General features: G+C 37.9%; 2 protein-coding genes across 3 annotated transcripts; one reads left to right on the top strand and one right to left on the bottom strand.

Annotated features, from left to right (window-relative positions):
- Nucleotides 1-407: 407 nt before the first annotated feature.
- Nucleotides 408-4,986, bottom strand: LOC141898812 (uncharacterized). 2 transcript variants are annotated; one of them, XM_074784924.1, is made up of 8 exons: nucleotides 4,933-4,986; nucleotides 2,481-2,563; nucleotides 2,323-2,396; nucleotides 2,151-2,242; nucleotides 1,964-2,066; nucleotides 1,779-1,886; nucleotides 1,207-1,409; nucleotides 408-963 (listed from the first exon to the last, which is right to left on the bottom strand). In XM_074784924.1, exons 2-8 carry the CDS (start codon nucleotides 2,510-2,512, stop codon nucleotides 724-726), a joined length of 852 nt encoding a protein of 283 aa, XP_074641025.1. In that variant the 5' UTR covers nucleotides 2,513-2,563; nucleotides 4,933-4,986; the 3' UTR covers nucleotides 408-723. The 2 variants fall into 2 exon arrangements, with proteins under 2 accessions (XP_074641025.1, XP_074641027.1); XM_074784926.1 differs by lacking the exon at nucleotides 4,933-4,986 and adding an exon at nucleotides 2,646-2,941.
- Nucleotides 4,987-7,300: 2,314 nt separating this feature from the next.
- LOC141898222 (uncharacterized) lies at nucleotides 7,301-15,179 on the top strand. The gene is made up of 19 exons (XM_074784047.1): nucleotides 7,301-8,686; nucleotides 9,135-9,342; nucleotides 9,675-10,083; nucleotides 10,410-10,627; nucleotides 10,905-11,005; nucleotides 11,093-11,310; nucleotides 11,427-11,675; nucleotides 11,756-11,804; nucleotides 11,904-12,065; nucleotides 12,271-12,318; nucleotides 12,399-12,463; nucleotides 12,554-12,634; nucleotides 12,714-12,842; nucleotides 12,926-13,149; nucleotides 13,303-13,437; nucleotides 13,783-13,991; nucleotides 14,081-14,173; nucleotides 14,361-14,429; nucleotides 14,510-15,179. The coding sequence occupies exons 1-19, from the start codon at nucleotides 7,301-7,303 to the stop codon at nucleotides 14,603-14,605; spliced, it is 4,149 nt and encodes a 1,382-aa protein (XP_074640148.1). The 3' UTR covers nucleotides 14,606-15,179.
- The last annotated feature ends 181 nt before the right edge of the window (nucleotides 15,180-15,360 follow it).

Raw genomic sequence — 15,360 nt, forward strand, 5'->3', positions numbered from 1 at the left:
TTGTATACTCACTATGGCAAATTCATGGATAGCTAGAATAAAACGTGATGTCCTATAGCTTATTGACGGCGCCAAGTGGAAAAAGTACTTGAGCACGCTGGCTTGTCAGGTAGGGTTTAGTGCCATTGCAGTCACCACATGCCTTACAGGGCACTAGGTTTGAACCCATGCCGAGGGACGAGTGGATGTTGTAGCTATCAAGGCTGATGCTAGGTTTATGAGGTCAAAAATTTCAAAATCCCAATTTCTTTTAATATTTCAGATTTTCATTGACTGCGTCTTGTCCAAACAGTGGAAAACGAATAAATGTATGCGTTCATGAACAATAGAACATTCCTTCAGTCAAGAAAACTATGAACGAACAAAGGAAAGAATTTTAAGAAATAATCACTGAAGTTTTATTGCACCCCAAAATTTCAAAATATATTTATAAATTACACACAAGTGCATACCGATATATACATAAATATACATATATTAACATGTAACCTGAATGATATCCTATTTATATCCAAGAGGATTTCATCAAAACTTAAAACATCTATAAAATCACTGAGACCGAATTTCGTGCTGCGATTATTCATTTTAAATAATTATCACCCTGTTTTAATCACATTCTAAACACTGAATAATTCAACATCATTTAAAAGATCAGAAAAATACTGGATACAACTTCTTTCAACAGGACGAAACGTGCTGCCTTTAATCATAGTCAACCTAAAATCAACTTTGAAACTGACAAGAGAACAGGTAATCATTTGATCTATCTCCAGCAGCAGAGTTTGTGCTATTATTCAGCGAGTTCTTGCTAGCGCTATAAAGCAGATTTCGACCAGTTTTATTATAGTTCTGTATTTCAATCGGATTAATCGATAGACCAGTTTCTAAATAATCCTTATACAGTCGCGCTATATATCGATTCTCATCGGATACGCACAGATCATCATTCAAATATTCATCAAACTGCAAAATCAAAAGACATTTCTCAAATTATTTCTCTCAAATTAAATTCATGTTAACGGATTGGTCTATATTGATTATGGAATTCTGGACATTCATTTCGACCAGAGAAATCGCTCTAGATATTTCGGAATAGCATAATCTGTAAACCTGATAGAAGGTTGGTATCTGGAATTGCTAGCTATTCCTAAACCGGAATAGGTTCAATCAAAACCTAAGTTAGAATAGCGCCATTCTCGAACTTACCGGCATCCAACGACAATCGGCAATTTCTAATTCACATTTCATGATATCAGACGTTAGCGGTCGCAACAAACAAACGTAATATGTATCAGAACAGCCGTATCTGTAATCGTGTTGTTGACGCAGTGATAATAACGATACAAATTCACAATCGATACCGGTTTCTTCTTTAACTTCACGAATGGCCGTCTCTCCTAAATCTTCACCTACGTAGAAAATCGTACCTATCACTGCCTGATAGAATTGATATATAGGCTACAGTCCGCCCCCAATAAACTTAAATCTCTGCTTAACACCAGGGCCCAGTTGCACAGTCGTGACTTAAGTCCAAAAGTGGTCTTAAATCTTACGACTGGCCTTAAGTTGTTAGATCGAGTATAGAACTTAGTTGGTCTTAGACCAGTCTTAAATCTAAGCCAACTGGCCCCTGGTTTTTTCTGAGAACTAGTCAAAATTAACCCCCAACATACCGCCATACTCGCAACACCTAAATAACCAATGTGGGCCCGGTATTTTGGGGTTGACTGTAAGCAATGATTGATACGATAGAGAATCATATAAAGCTGACTTGATACCTGCATTAGCCTGACCCCCGGGTAGATGCCATTTCGCTTCAGAGATTGAAAACTTTTCTTTTACAACTAGTAATTCGTTCCTATCATTAATAACAAATCCACCAACACCTGAAAATATGAATTGCGAATCATACAGCACACTAAAGGAACCAGTGAATATGAATAGCGGTAGCTCATGTACTAACCGTGATATTGGTTTGCGTATTCAGGCAGATGATTATACCCTTCAGGAAGCCATTGATTCATCATTACATACTCAGGTTTGGCGTGATGAAATACGAATTCGTGCTATACAAAATATCGTGAACCTTTAACAGCAAACAAGATGTGAACAGGACGGTTAGGGAATATCAGATACAATACGATCTTTACCTTTACGCATACTGGAATGAAGTGGCTTTGCTCGATGAGAATTTTAATCCAAATTCCCTTTTTACTGTTTGCTTTCCAAGTTTCCAGGGAAGCTATAATAAAGGGTTGTATAGATTATTAAAGAGATTATTAGAAGCAAGAACTAAAGGCTAAATCCTACATACATACATACCAGTCAGTTTTTCCTCAAATTCTTGTACATTCAAGTGTTTGTGATCTTTGGAATTGATAAGGATTCCGTTAAACCTTTAAAGTAAATTCAGAAATCTTCAATAGTCATAAAGATCAAGTTTCAAACGACTAGGTCCAGATTCATTGTATTTTTATTACCTATCATTCTTGAAAATAAGTGTATCGGTCATCTTTGACTAAAATATTCCACAATCCATTAGGCTATTAATTGTTCGCTAAACCTGCAAAATAGAAATATCAAGGATAGAAAATATTGCATTAATGTTGTAGGCCACAAGTCAACATAAGACTGTTCAACAATACCAATGTTGGAGGTCAAAGAAAAATTGCAGTGGATTGCTATTTGGACATCCTTCAGAATCTATATTACTTTTGCTGTGGGTCCGATATGTCAAAATTCAAGCCCTGCTTATCATAATTCAGTCCTCATTAAAAAAATGTGATCCACAAGTAGAGATTACAAACAATTAGAATGGATTAAAAGACTTAAGATGAACAGAATCAAAACCTTTCTGTGTATTGATAATGTATTGAGTTCAATAGAAATATATTTAAAATAAATCGATATAAATAAAAGTCTAGATCCTCAATCGAGTCCTTCTCTCAGATTATTAATCCAGTCCTTCTCTCTCTTTAAATGCTTTCTTTCTCTCGAGTCGAATGCGAGATTTCACTTTCTTCTCGGCTTTTTTCCGCGATAAATCCTTCTTCTGCTGCATGACGAAGCTATTTTCACCGTTGAAATGAACGTCCAGTAATTCCTGTAACCGTTCGCGAGCTCTTTTTCTGTTCGTTATCAAAGACCGCGTTTCGTGGCACTGAAATAAAAAGCCACATCGTTAGTTAGCAGCTCGTTAAAAACTAAGCATCAAGCGATGACTCGAAGTTCTAAATTAAGTTCATTTCTAAACGCTCATTCCCAAAGAATTCATGTAATCCGATATTTCAGCTAAGGTTACGATGTACCTTCACGACTAACCCAGTCGGTATATGTTTCAACACGACACAATTTGCAGTTTTATTCACTGATTGTCCTCCTGGTCCAGTACCGCGAACGTAATCCTCCTCTAATTCCGATTCCACTAGATCCGGATACGACGGTTTCTTCTTGTGTAAAGTTAAGCTCGTATTAAAACAACGTACTGTTGTCGATAAACTGTATCCAGATGGTGCCAATTGTAGAATATTTCTGGGTTCCACATAGCTATTGAGCGGACTGTTTTTCCTGTTTATGAGATGCACGTAATTCCGCATAAATCCCAACGTTGTTGTTAATACTTTCATCCGGCTGCTGATCAGTTTTAATGATGTTATTATTGTCGTTGCCATGGTGACCTGAAAACAATGTGCGCCTTTCATCGTTTTATGAGAGCAAATTCATTCGATAATTACACAGCTCTTTTCCTGCCTTTGGTACATTTGTCTGACAAGAGTGGAATGGCAGCAAGGGGTGGACAGATCTGTCATTGTGAATCGTAAATGGATAAAACAAGATGACCGATCCCTGCATGTTACTCCTGTGGGATACTGGGGAGTTGGCCGTGGATACTGGTTTTGTCCTTCAAATATTAATCCTATGTGACAAGCCCTTCTCTGCTGGACTGTGATCCATCACCTCACCAACGAATCATCAAATGATTGAGCAGCCTCGAGAAATATCAATTAGTACATTGTACAGGTTAAGCACGCTTTTAGGCCAACAAACAGTTAGTGAAGTAAAAAGCTAAACAAGTCATTGTGCATACTTAATTATAGTTAGTTACCTAATCGTTGGTGATAAGCTTTTTATAATCGGATGGGCTTATACTAAAAATATCCGATCGTGAAACTAACTAAACCACAGTCAGCAGGTTACTGACTTAAATGACTAACTTAATAGTAGTAAGTAACTAGACGAGTAGTATTGTATAGGTTAACTATTTATTTGACGCACAAGCTTTTCGCTTCTAGAATAGAAGCTTCGGCAGGTGAATTAATACTATCGAAGTGGCTACTCGTACGGACTCGTACGAATAATTCCGTAGGCTATTCGTACGCACCCGTCGGATAACTCTGGAATTATGTGTACGGGAAGGGATAGGGTTAGGGTAAGGTGAGGCTATATCTTGTTAAAACATTCGACCGACTGTCAGCGTGCTCGGTGGTCTAGTGGTGTGATGCTGCGCTAGTAATTTACTGGCCCGGGTTCGAGTCTCGCTCTACCCGCTATTTTTCTCTAACTCTATTCTCCACACTTTCCTTGAATTTTCTAAGTCGTGCACCTCTGTACGCATGCGCGGCGTTAATCGGCCAATCAGCGACAGTTATTAGCGTACAGATCCTAGTCCCGTACGAATAGCCTCCAGAGTAATCCGTACGGGTCCGTACGAGTAGCCACAGCGTAATACTATTTATTGTAAGTAAGTAAGGACCTTATGGCTTATTTATTGTATTGTAATTTGTAGTAGTACAGTTAATAGTAAAGATGTCTTGCCTACTTAAAATCATGTGGCTACATTTAAGACATTTGTTGTACGAAAAGGCACTATCAAATAGATGAGCTTGAGACTATGGCACTATTATCATTATGAAATATCATTGAAGAGTTTACCTTAACTTTAGGGTAATGTTTTAGAGAATGATGTCTGTTCTGCAGAGTTTCCAGAACCTGTCATGTCAGGTCTGAAGACGTGACATGATAGGTCTTACCTGTCATGTCAGGTCCTAAAAAACCCAAACTCACAACAATATTTGACGAAACGGCGAAATATCTAGGCATGTGCTAGACGCCTGGAAGAACATTGTGAGTTGAATGAATATTCTGATCCATCGTAAATATCGAAAATGATTCAACAATAACGATAAGGAAAATGTTCTGACTAATAATTCATTTGAAAGGTTGATTTATAAGAAGAAAATATTTATGTGTAAAATGACTTATTTCTGTATTAAAGGGAAAATAAGTTTCAGGCATAGATGAATTAATTAATTTAGAAATAAGAGAATATTCTCGATAGCTGAATCGAGGTCTTGATATTTCGTTTCCGCCGCAATAAGACACTGAAAATGATCTGCTCACTATCACGGAGCCGGGTAATAATAGTTTTCAGACTCCGTTGCTTATTCAAAGTTGGACTCCAATTCGTCCGGAATCCGTAAATAAATCATTTTTCTTTTTGATAAAATAAACTTCAAACGTGAAAATGTATAGTGTATTGTTTCTTCCACTTAGCGGAGTTATTAAATTCTCTAAATTCCGTGTATTCTATTCTCCACGGCCAGAACCAAAAATCTACTTTCGGGGTTTAATCAAACAACGACAATTGCGTAGCAAGAGTGACAATTACAGTTGGAAGCTATGATTATAAACCTGCTTTAGGAACAGGCTGCAAAGTGCGCCCGAAGCATAATATGGGATTCGAACCTACTCTCAATGTATGGCATTAGCTTGTCAAGAGATTCCGTTTACTTCAACCAAATTGCGGCGAACAGTTTGCGGGAAAAGTTTGAAAATTGCCACGTCTTTATAGAGCAACAATCACGGGCAGAGGAAATAGTCGGATTTTTTTTATAAGTAAGCAGTTTTGATATTTAGATGGTCACGTCACCGTAATTTTTAAAAGTGTATGAGTAATGACTGTCTTGTCAAAAAAGGATGACAAATCATCAAACCAATTACAATGAATTTTATTGAGTGGAAATGATTTTCTTATTTCAATGTGTAATTTAATTTAATCTCCCCAAGATTTAATTGTTGTTGCCAAAGCAAATCTCCAAGCGATTGTAGTATCTTACAAGCCTTTGATAATAAAACATTGTGGAAAGTTGACCTACTAAAAGGCTTACTTACTAAATAGACTCAATTCTATTTCTAATTCTAGCAAGTAGGATAGTACTCACACTAGAAGCTAGTCAGTAACCTGACTGGTTTAGTTTGACGATCGGATATTTTCACAAACCACAATTGGTATAAGCCCATCCGATTATAAAAAGCTTACCACCAACCAAGGATTAGGTAACTAACTAGAAGCCTTTAAAGGCTAAGTTGGAGCTAACCCATAAATTGTCTCATATTCTTCAATCTCAGGTTGCAGTGTTCAATAATGCAATGAAAAAGCTTTGATTAGCTTTTTTGTGAAAATGAAATCATGGACTTGTAAAAGACGCTAATATAAGAGTTTTCATAAATGTTTGTATTGAATGAAACATAGTTTCAGTAGCGGCCTAGCCTATATGGATCAGTGAAATCAATGTGGCAAGCCTCATCATTTATAAGCAATGAAATCACCAGCGTTCTGCGGCTTACGAATTATCAAAAGCATACATTAATGCGTCTATATTCCTTTCTATTCATACAGTTTTATGCATATTTGTCACACTTGTAACACTTGTCTATGCAGGGTAAAAGGTGAACACAATTCCACGCATGGTTGAACACTAGATCTTTAAGTGTATAAACAACTGTTATTTGCCCTACTATCGGGAATGAATTAAACGTTCTCTTGTTGTTTACCTATGAATTAACTGTGGATGTTATAATAGCTCTAATGAAACGATGTATTAAGGTAAATCAGGAGGGATCGAATTCTGCGAGCTATGAACCTGGAATTATCCTTGGCTAACTCGTGGTTATCTCAGTTACCTGAAAATCAGTAAAATCTCGGGAATTTTCAATATGATATTTCCCTGTTTGGACATATTCGGAGATTTTTCCTCTAATATGAGAAATATTACTTACCGTATTGATAGGAATAATTAATTAGGGAAATGCATCCAAAGGCGTTTTCTTTAGCATTTATTTTCGGCGTTTTGACTATTCATGAGCAATACACGAAGATGACTGAAAAAACTCATCTATAAAAGGAAACCTTTTGGGATTCTTTCTATAATATTGTTACATCACTGACATTATGTTTCATCAAGATAACTAGATATGAATATAACTTGTTTATGTAATTTTCAGGTGAGTTCGTCGAATAATGGATGAAAAACGTCGTTCGCCGATTGGTTCAGCGAGAATGGAGGAGGATTCGCCCAGAAAAGAGCGGCACGACATACGTTACCATGGCGATGGTTTATCGCAGGAATCAGGAACAAACAATAACGAGGATTATAAATACGACGATGAGGAAGACGACGATATGATCGCGGATACCGTATCGAGTATCAACGATAGCGGTATCGAAAACCTCGCGTCGTCGTCGGTCGCTACGACTTGTTTCTCCGTCGAGAACGAAATAAACGCGTCGGACGAACGACGAGTCGACGGCGATATCGACCGGTCAGTCGACGACTCGTCGTCGGAACGCACGGCGTTACTGGCGGATAGCGGCGCGTTGAACCAGGCGAGTTCGTGCGGCTCGGAGTTATCCGGTTATACAACGTCATCGATGGAATTACCGGTCTACACTAGTTCGGACTGCGCGAGCGTCACACGCGACGAATACCGTTCGGATTCATTTTTCAACGTCGATGAAGAAGATGAGATCCGAGCGAACAGTTCGGCGGCCGTCGTCGAATTCCTCGACGAGCGTCGCGGTCACAGTTCACTCGAAGATTCAACTACTCAGGAAATAAAAAACTTAGAGGATTATATCGATAAGATGATGGTTTCGGTTGTCGATGTCGGATCATTAACCGATGCTGTAAAAGGAGTCGAGTCGTCGACTGCACAGGCCGCCGAAACGGAGAATATCGTCGCTCAAAATCTGGCGCTGGAATTATGCGCGCAAGTTCCGGGATTCAAACCCCCTCCGGCGGAAACCGTGAATGTAGTTTCCGCGCAAATAACTGAAGAAATGCGTTCAGAACTTCACGATAACAATAATTTCGTTTCTAAACAGTCTGAAAACACCATGCATACATTTGAATCGGGTTTCGGGGAAAGACTAGCCGATGATGTTTCGCCTGAGTTCGCACATTCGGATCACCGACTTCAAATGTCCGATATATTTCAACAAGAAGAGACTGTAAATGATAATATAGTTGCTCAATATATAGCTGAAGATATTGTGCTTAATCATCGTGAGAAGCAGCTGCAAACAGAGTCTTCCTCGTATGATCTATCACCTACTTACACTATTGCGAAAAATGAAGAAATGTCTGCTTTGATAGAAATGTACTCGAGTAAGCCGACAGATGGCGCTGCTTCTACGGACTTTACACCGCCGGCGGATCAAGTGCCTTTCGCCCAATACTGCCTGAACAATATCGAAAGCGGAAATTTCGATCAAGTTCCGTCGCCGGACTTTCGCCAAAAGAAGCCCGGCGATAAAAGTTTCGTGAAAGAAGTAAAAGATGCCTTAACGAATCACGATTTAGACTCAGTTCAACGTTTGATGGAAAATGTTCACGATAAAGACGAAGTAAGTATTGAAAATATTTCGAATTATTGAATATCAGTCTTCGTAATAGATTAGTTTAGAATGTGGTGGTTTTTAATGTATTCATAACCTGGGAATTCACCATTATATTGCACTCCCGGCACACATTTATATGCTTTGAATATAAACATGGACACCATGTGCCTTTCAGTGTAATCTAAAATGCTCATAAAACAAATTGATTTCACCGGCTAAATACAGTATGTAAACAATTTATAATTCCATTTTGGACCTTCTCATATTTCATAGGCTTCTTGGTAGTCGAAGTCAAACCATGGCCAGAGGACGGGTTGGGCTATTTTAGTTATATGATTCCATTACATATTGTGTTAATATAAACTGAAATTTGAAATTTAGATTTCGCTTAACGCATTTTTTTATTCATCAACCTCGAAATTTATCCTATAATACGAATTGTTGTTTAAACCAGGCACGATGGATGATATTGTTCGATATGTTGGAGAACCAGCACGTACAACTACTGGCCCAACAAGCTCAAGAGCATCACAACAGCTTGAAGGATTTACACTCGCAGATGGAAGAACAGAGACAGAAACTTACGAATACAGCTTTAACTTATCAACAGCGATTAGCGGCGTACAGCGACGTGTTGACTGACTGTAAAAATTCAACTACGGGTAAATTTCAAAATTCAGATGCAGGGAAAATTTTATCGCAGACAGTGACAGTGAAATAATTGCTAATAACTTGGAAACGAGAAGCTCTTTATGTTAATAATGCAGGGATGAGGTAAAATATGTGTAAAATTTACTAAATTTTGTTTGTCGAAAATTTTTATATTCTTTTCTGTAGAATTTTTTTAGGAGCATGGTCTGCATACTTGCGTGTATCTTTAGTCATCCATATATTGTCTTGGAATTTGAAATGTGTCAATTTGCCTATTTTCCTTGTCATCACTGTAAATAAGCGCCATTTAGATTTAAGTAAAATTGTAGGTTTACAATTACAGATAATACTGGTGCAGTTGCTGAGCAGAGTAATTTGTCTGAAAGTCCAGTAAAAGAGTCCGACATAATGAGCAGTAGTCCGGTGAAATCACCTAACATCGAATCTAGATTATCATCCAGAATCTGCACTCCAACGCTCGACAAATTCGAATCTCGTTCTTCGACGAAGATACACGCTCCGACTCTGGAGAAGTACGAGGCTCGTATTTCTCCGATTCGGCCGCTGCGACCTTCACCTTACGCGGAACCCTTTCGACCAGCCGTTGATCATCGTCACGTACCTCGACAAATTGATCTGGAGACATCCGTAATGAAAGCTTTAAATTTCCCGCCGCGTTCTCAGCCGATCGAGGGTGACAAGCCTTACTCGCCGAAGAATATTAGTCCTAGATCAGCTTTCACCGATACAAGGTTAGCATCACCAGATAACTATCAACAATACCTTGAGCACTGAACCACATATCTACATTTGCAGTAATATTTGGTCAATCAAATATAGGGATGGCTTATAGCGATGGCTTATAGCGGGTAAAGTTTCAGATTTTTCGGCTGATTCTGATTATTGAGATTTGGGTACGAATGAGCGGGCAAAATTAAAATTTATAGAAAAATATCTAAAAGAAAAAGATGCTTAGAAACATAGGTGACGGACCGACGCTCGATGTGTTTCAGCGTTGATCTGTATTGATGTCCTATAGAATCTTCAATAAGATTAAATTTGATTTGATCATTTTCAGGTACCATCCCCGAGGAGGAAATGAAATGTACTCTCATCGTCACCACTATGATCTGTCTAATGATGATGATCATCATCCTAATGATCACGATGAGGAGGTGAAGGAGCAGGAGAGATATTCAACTCCTCGTAACAAGTACACTTCACATTCGGATCGGTTAAAATCTCCTCGTAATACGTGGTCAGGAGCGTATCGTATATCTAAAACACAAACATCAGGTAAACTCGATTATTATCAATCAAACCTGAGTCAGGGCGAGTGAATCAAAATTGGCCGCCCTGTCAAAGAAACGAGGAGCCAGTCCTACAGTTGAATTTTGATCGGAGATCAAACATATTGAAATGAACTCATTTTAACTCTTTAATTCAATCTTAACTCAGATCTATGGAATTGGGTTCTGATGATCTAAAAATTCTACTATATTTGGTTAAACCTCGGCAAAATACGATGAACCATGTTTGACGTTTTAGAGCATTTATATGTTTGTAATTTTAGAGCCATTACGTTGCTTTTCTCCCGTATCTCATAGCGATACGATCAGCACCGATGAATTATTCTTAGTGATCCCCGGACCTTCAACTGTTGAACAAGATTCGGTAAAGAAAAGCCTCATAAACTACCTCAGTCTCGATAAAGTTTAAACTGATTCAGCGACTAATGATTGTATTTTACTTGTATTTCAGATACCGGAGATCGATATTTCGAACACGAACGTGTTAGAAACACCCGATAAAGAACAAGATAGAATGGACAAACAAGAATCTCCATTGAATACAACATTTACGCTGACACCAGGCAGCGAGCAGAAAGATGCAGCGGAAATACCAGCGGCCAATCAACAACACACAACTAGTGAAATTAGATCTGAAGATAATTGTTCTTTCATTAACAGTTCTGCCAGGTAGTTTTACCGTCAGTTCACTCTTTGAAGTTGGTTAATCAGAAATGAACTGATATCAAACCGGTGCGGTTGATTTTGTTTAAATCCGTGAAATATTTTGTGTTTTTTCATTCCAGTTCTAGGATGCACCTACGCGAAAAGCACGCTCGGCATATGGCCGATTTGCGATCGTTTTACGAGGCAGAGATATCCGAATTAAAAGATCAATTACACGCGATACAAGAAACGAACACAGAATCTCATAATTTACGACAACGCCTGCTCGAACGAGAAATGGAAGAAAAAACGCTTTATCTGGAAAAACGTTTAAAAGCTTCGAAAGAACACAGCGAACAAGTGGGAAAACACTTGCAAGAGTTACAAAAGTATGTAATCATTCAAATAATGTAAACTGGTCTGAAAATTATGGGAGAAGAAGTATTTTATATTTTACTTTGAATTTTAGCGAGGTTCATGAAAAGCAGCGTAGAATTTGGGAATTAGAGTATCTCGTAGTAAGTGATTTGAAAATTGTTGATCGATACAATTTGAATCGGTTAAAAGCGGGTAGATTTCGAATGATCATTGTTTTAATGATTGAATTTTATTCGAAGGACGACACAGAGCGTAGATACAACCAGAGTCAAACTGCTCTCGACGCCGGCAAACTGATGAATGAACAAGTTTCCAGATTATTGAAAGAGAAAGACGCACAAATCGCCGAACTCCAAGCCGAAAAACGAAGATTACAAAATGCATACGATGATGCTCAGAGGGTAAATCGTTTATCGATTTACTCGTAGATTGAATTTGTGAAAACGAACTGATTTTGATCCGGTCAAACTTTATCCACAACTGTACCGTCCATCTGTCAGTCAAAGCTTACTTACATTGAACCTTTGCCAAAAAAAGCCTTTCCCAGTGGAAACCATTTTCATTCTGATTACGGCCAATAACTTGATCATTTTGTCATGTTTTCAGGTTGTTGATGATTATGAGAAAGTTCGCCGCGAGCGAAGATCTGCCCAGGTACAATTTCTCGAATTTCCTTCTTTGCGTCCATTTTGTTCATATAATCGTTATATCTTGTTTGTTGCTCTCTATTGCAGACTGCTCTCAGTAATGCTGAAGCTCTGATATTTGACACTAAGTCTGAATTATCTGAATATAAAAGGTGAATTTGGTTTTGAATTTGTAAGTAATCCATACACGATCGGGTGAAATAAACCGTTGTGTTTCAAAATCGAAATCATTTCTGTTTCAGTCGTGTGGCAAAAATGGAGATCGAACAAAAACGTATGGAAAGAGAAAACGATATGTTACATAAACGCTTGAATCAAGCTCGGTACGTTACGACTGAATTCAGAGGTGCATTGTTAACACTCATGCCGTTTCTTACAGTATGTACAATGCTTTCATTCTAGTCACTCAGATCGTACACAAGAAGCTTCGCACATCGATGGACTTTGGAGTGACTTTTCGAAACGACCGAAAAGTATATCGGATGTCCCATATAGCGGGCGTATCGCGTCACCCCTCAGAGAAAATCTCAGGTTTGTTGAGAAAACGTTTTTAAGAAGTTCAATTGAATATCCATCGAACAGTCGTAAGTAATTTGAATAAACTCCTAAAATAGGTCACAGACGTTTGCCGCGGAGAGAGCGATGACGATTTTCTCCGGAAGTCCGCGGCGATCGAATCGATCTCGAGATGAAGATGCCGAATTGCGGTCGAGAGTCGCGGAAGTTTTAGCCGGAAACAAGGCGAATAAAAATCTATGCGCGTCGCCTACGAAACTGATAAAACACGATGAAACACCGCTGAGTTCAAATAGGTCGACTCAAGCGAGACAGACTAATGGTATGTTTTAAATTCTAGAATATAGAATTCAACTCATCAGTAAACATTCTTTTGACATGATTCGTCATCATTTGCGACGTATTTGTAACTACTAATCGAGTATTTGTTGTTTACACTTCTTACATTTACTGATATTAACCTGTGTTTATTAAGGTATCGTTGAAAAAATAACCACAGAAACCTCTCCCCCGACTCGTGATACTAACTATAAAAAAGGTGATGGTGAGAATAAAGAGAATGAGTTACACATTGATTTAAATCTATTGAATGTAAAGGATGAAAATGCAGGTAAGTTGTTTATAGGTCTGACGAGATTAATCAAGCAAGCATGTACAGTCAATGCCTATTGTAACGCCATCGTCAGGACAGAGAAAAATACGTTGTCCTGAATTTTGCATTAGAGAGAATGCTATTTTCAATGAATTTGAGTGAGATTTGGCATAATTTGTTGGTGTTAAGTGAGCTCTGACATTATATTGATGATGATTGCAATATAACATGCTTTGACTTGTAATCCATTATTACTTTTAATTTACAATGTATAGGAGATAAATGTTTTATCGCCATTCCCGATACTTATGTTTTTTGCATTTCTAAAAATGTAATAATTGATTCATTATTAACTTGTTTCAGTTGAAATCAATGAAGAAGTAAAAGAAAAGTCAGCATCAGTGAATGCTGGTAATAGATCTGAAGAGGTTCATGGAGCTCTGAGTCCAGAGCCGAGATTAGTGACTTCACCTCGAGCTTTCGCCGCTGTTCGTCCGACTGTTAGTTTTAACACGCCGACCTCGTCGAACGCCTTCAAACCAATTTCTCTACAAGATCGCCGATCACCTTTGGTAAGCACCGAAGATATCTCATACCTGATTTATCGCTTATTATGTGAATGAATTTTACTCTTAACCGTTCCCTAACCTTTTCATCCTAGGTGTCTGAATTACCGACTGATACCGACGAAAGGTGGAAAGTGATTAGTAGCCTGGAAAAACGATTCGATGAACTTCAAATGGAGAAACGAACGGTAAATATAGAAATCAATTACATTCTTGATTCCTCTAACAAGTGAAATTCCAACTCTTGTTCACTCTTTCCGATGGGAGCTGTTTATCCAAAAATCTTCAGGATAGTAACCTAAGCTAACGTGTTGCGTGTGTATCTTTTACTGCATCTTAAACTGTTATTGAGTCATCCATTATCTAATGTTGTAGGTGGAAGCTGCTTTAAGTCACATTCCGGTATCAGGAGCTCGAGCTAACAGACAAAGCAGAGTTGAAAAGGTAAACTCTTGCTACTTACCGGTATTTAAACTAAGAAGATTCCACGGATTTAACTAAATATGTTTTTGGTATTTTTGTAGGAACGCTTGGAGGAGAAACTTGATCAGATTGACAAAGATCTAGGCTCACTTCGGATGACTCTGAAACGTTACCATGTCCTTAAATCAACGATCTGATGAGCAGTGATGTGATAGAATAACGAAGCGTGATATATTTGTTGTTCATCATGGATGCCTATTGAGAAACTGTCCCTGAGATTTGCTGAACTTCTGTTGTAAATAATAGACCCATGATAGCTTACAAAGGTTGTACATGAAGGAAATTTAAGATAACGTTATAACTGAAATACCAGTAGATCAAACCTACCGGTATGTTTTAAAACAAAATGGATTGGACTGGAATAATGATCAAAATGAATTATACAGAAGTATGTGATATGCAATGAACACTGCCTTCCAGGAGCTAGTTCTTATTAGTTTTGAGCTAAACTTCGATTCAAACTTAACCTATAACGGTTTAAGATATTTTCTCCTGAAATGAGATGTATTATATGTGTGTTTAAACATTTATATGCTCTATATTTTCGTATGAAATTCATCTATATTCCCAAACACTGTCATACGTATTGTTATATAACGCGGTTGTGATTTATGCTTTATGGAAACTAGGTTTAACTCGGGTTTATTGGAGTAGTAAAACCTGTCATTAGATATTGATATTTTTGATTTACATAGTTTATGTTATAGAATAATAGTGCTTGTAATAACTATGAAATATATTTTTGGGCTGGTCCCTGAATAAATACATTTACTCTCAAAAGTTTGTTTGTTATATCATGGAATTCTGGTTATATCTTGTCCTAGTATCAATCTGCAGCAGAACTCCAATGTCGCACGGAAAGGCTATAAAGGATCGAAATTTGGAAGAATGG

This window comes from Tubulanus polymorphus, chromosome 2, assembly GCF_964204645.1.
Source record: "Tubulanus polymorphus chromosome 2, tnTubPoly1.2, whole genome shotgun sequence".
In the NCBI taxonomy this organism is placed as follows: Eukaryota; Metazoa; Nemertea; class Palaeonemertea; order Tubulaniformes; family Tubulanidae; genus Tubulanus; species Tubulanus polymorphus.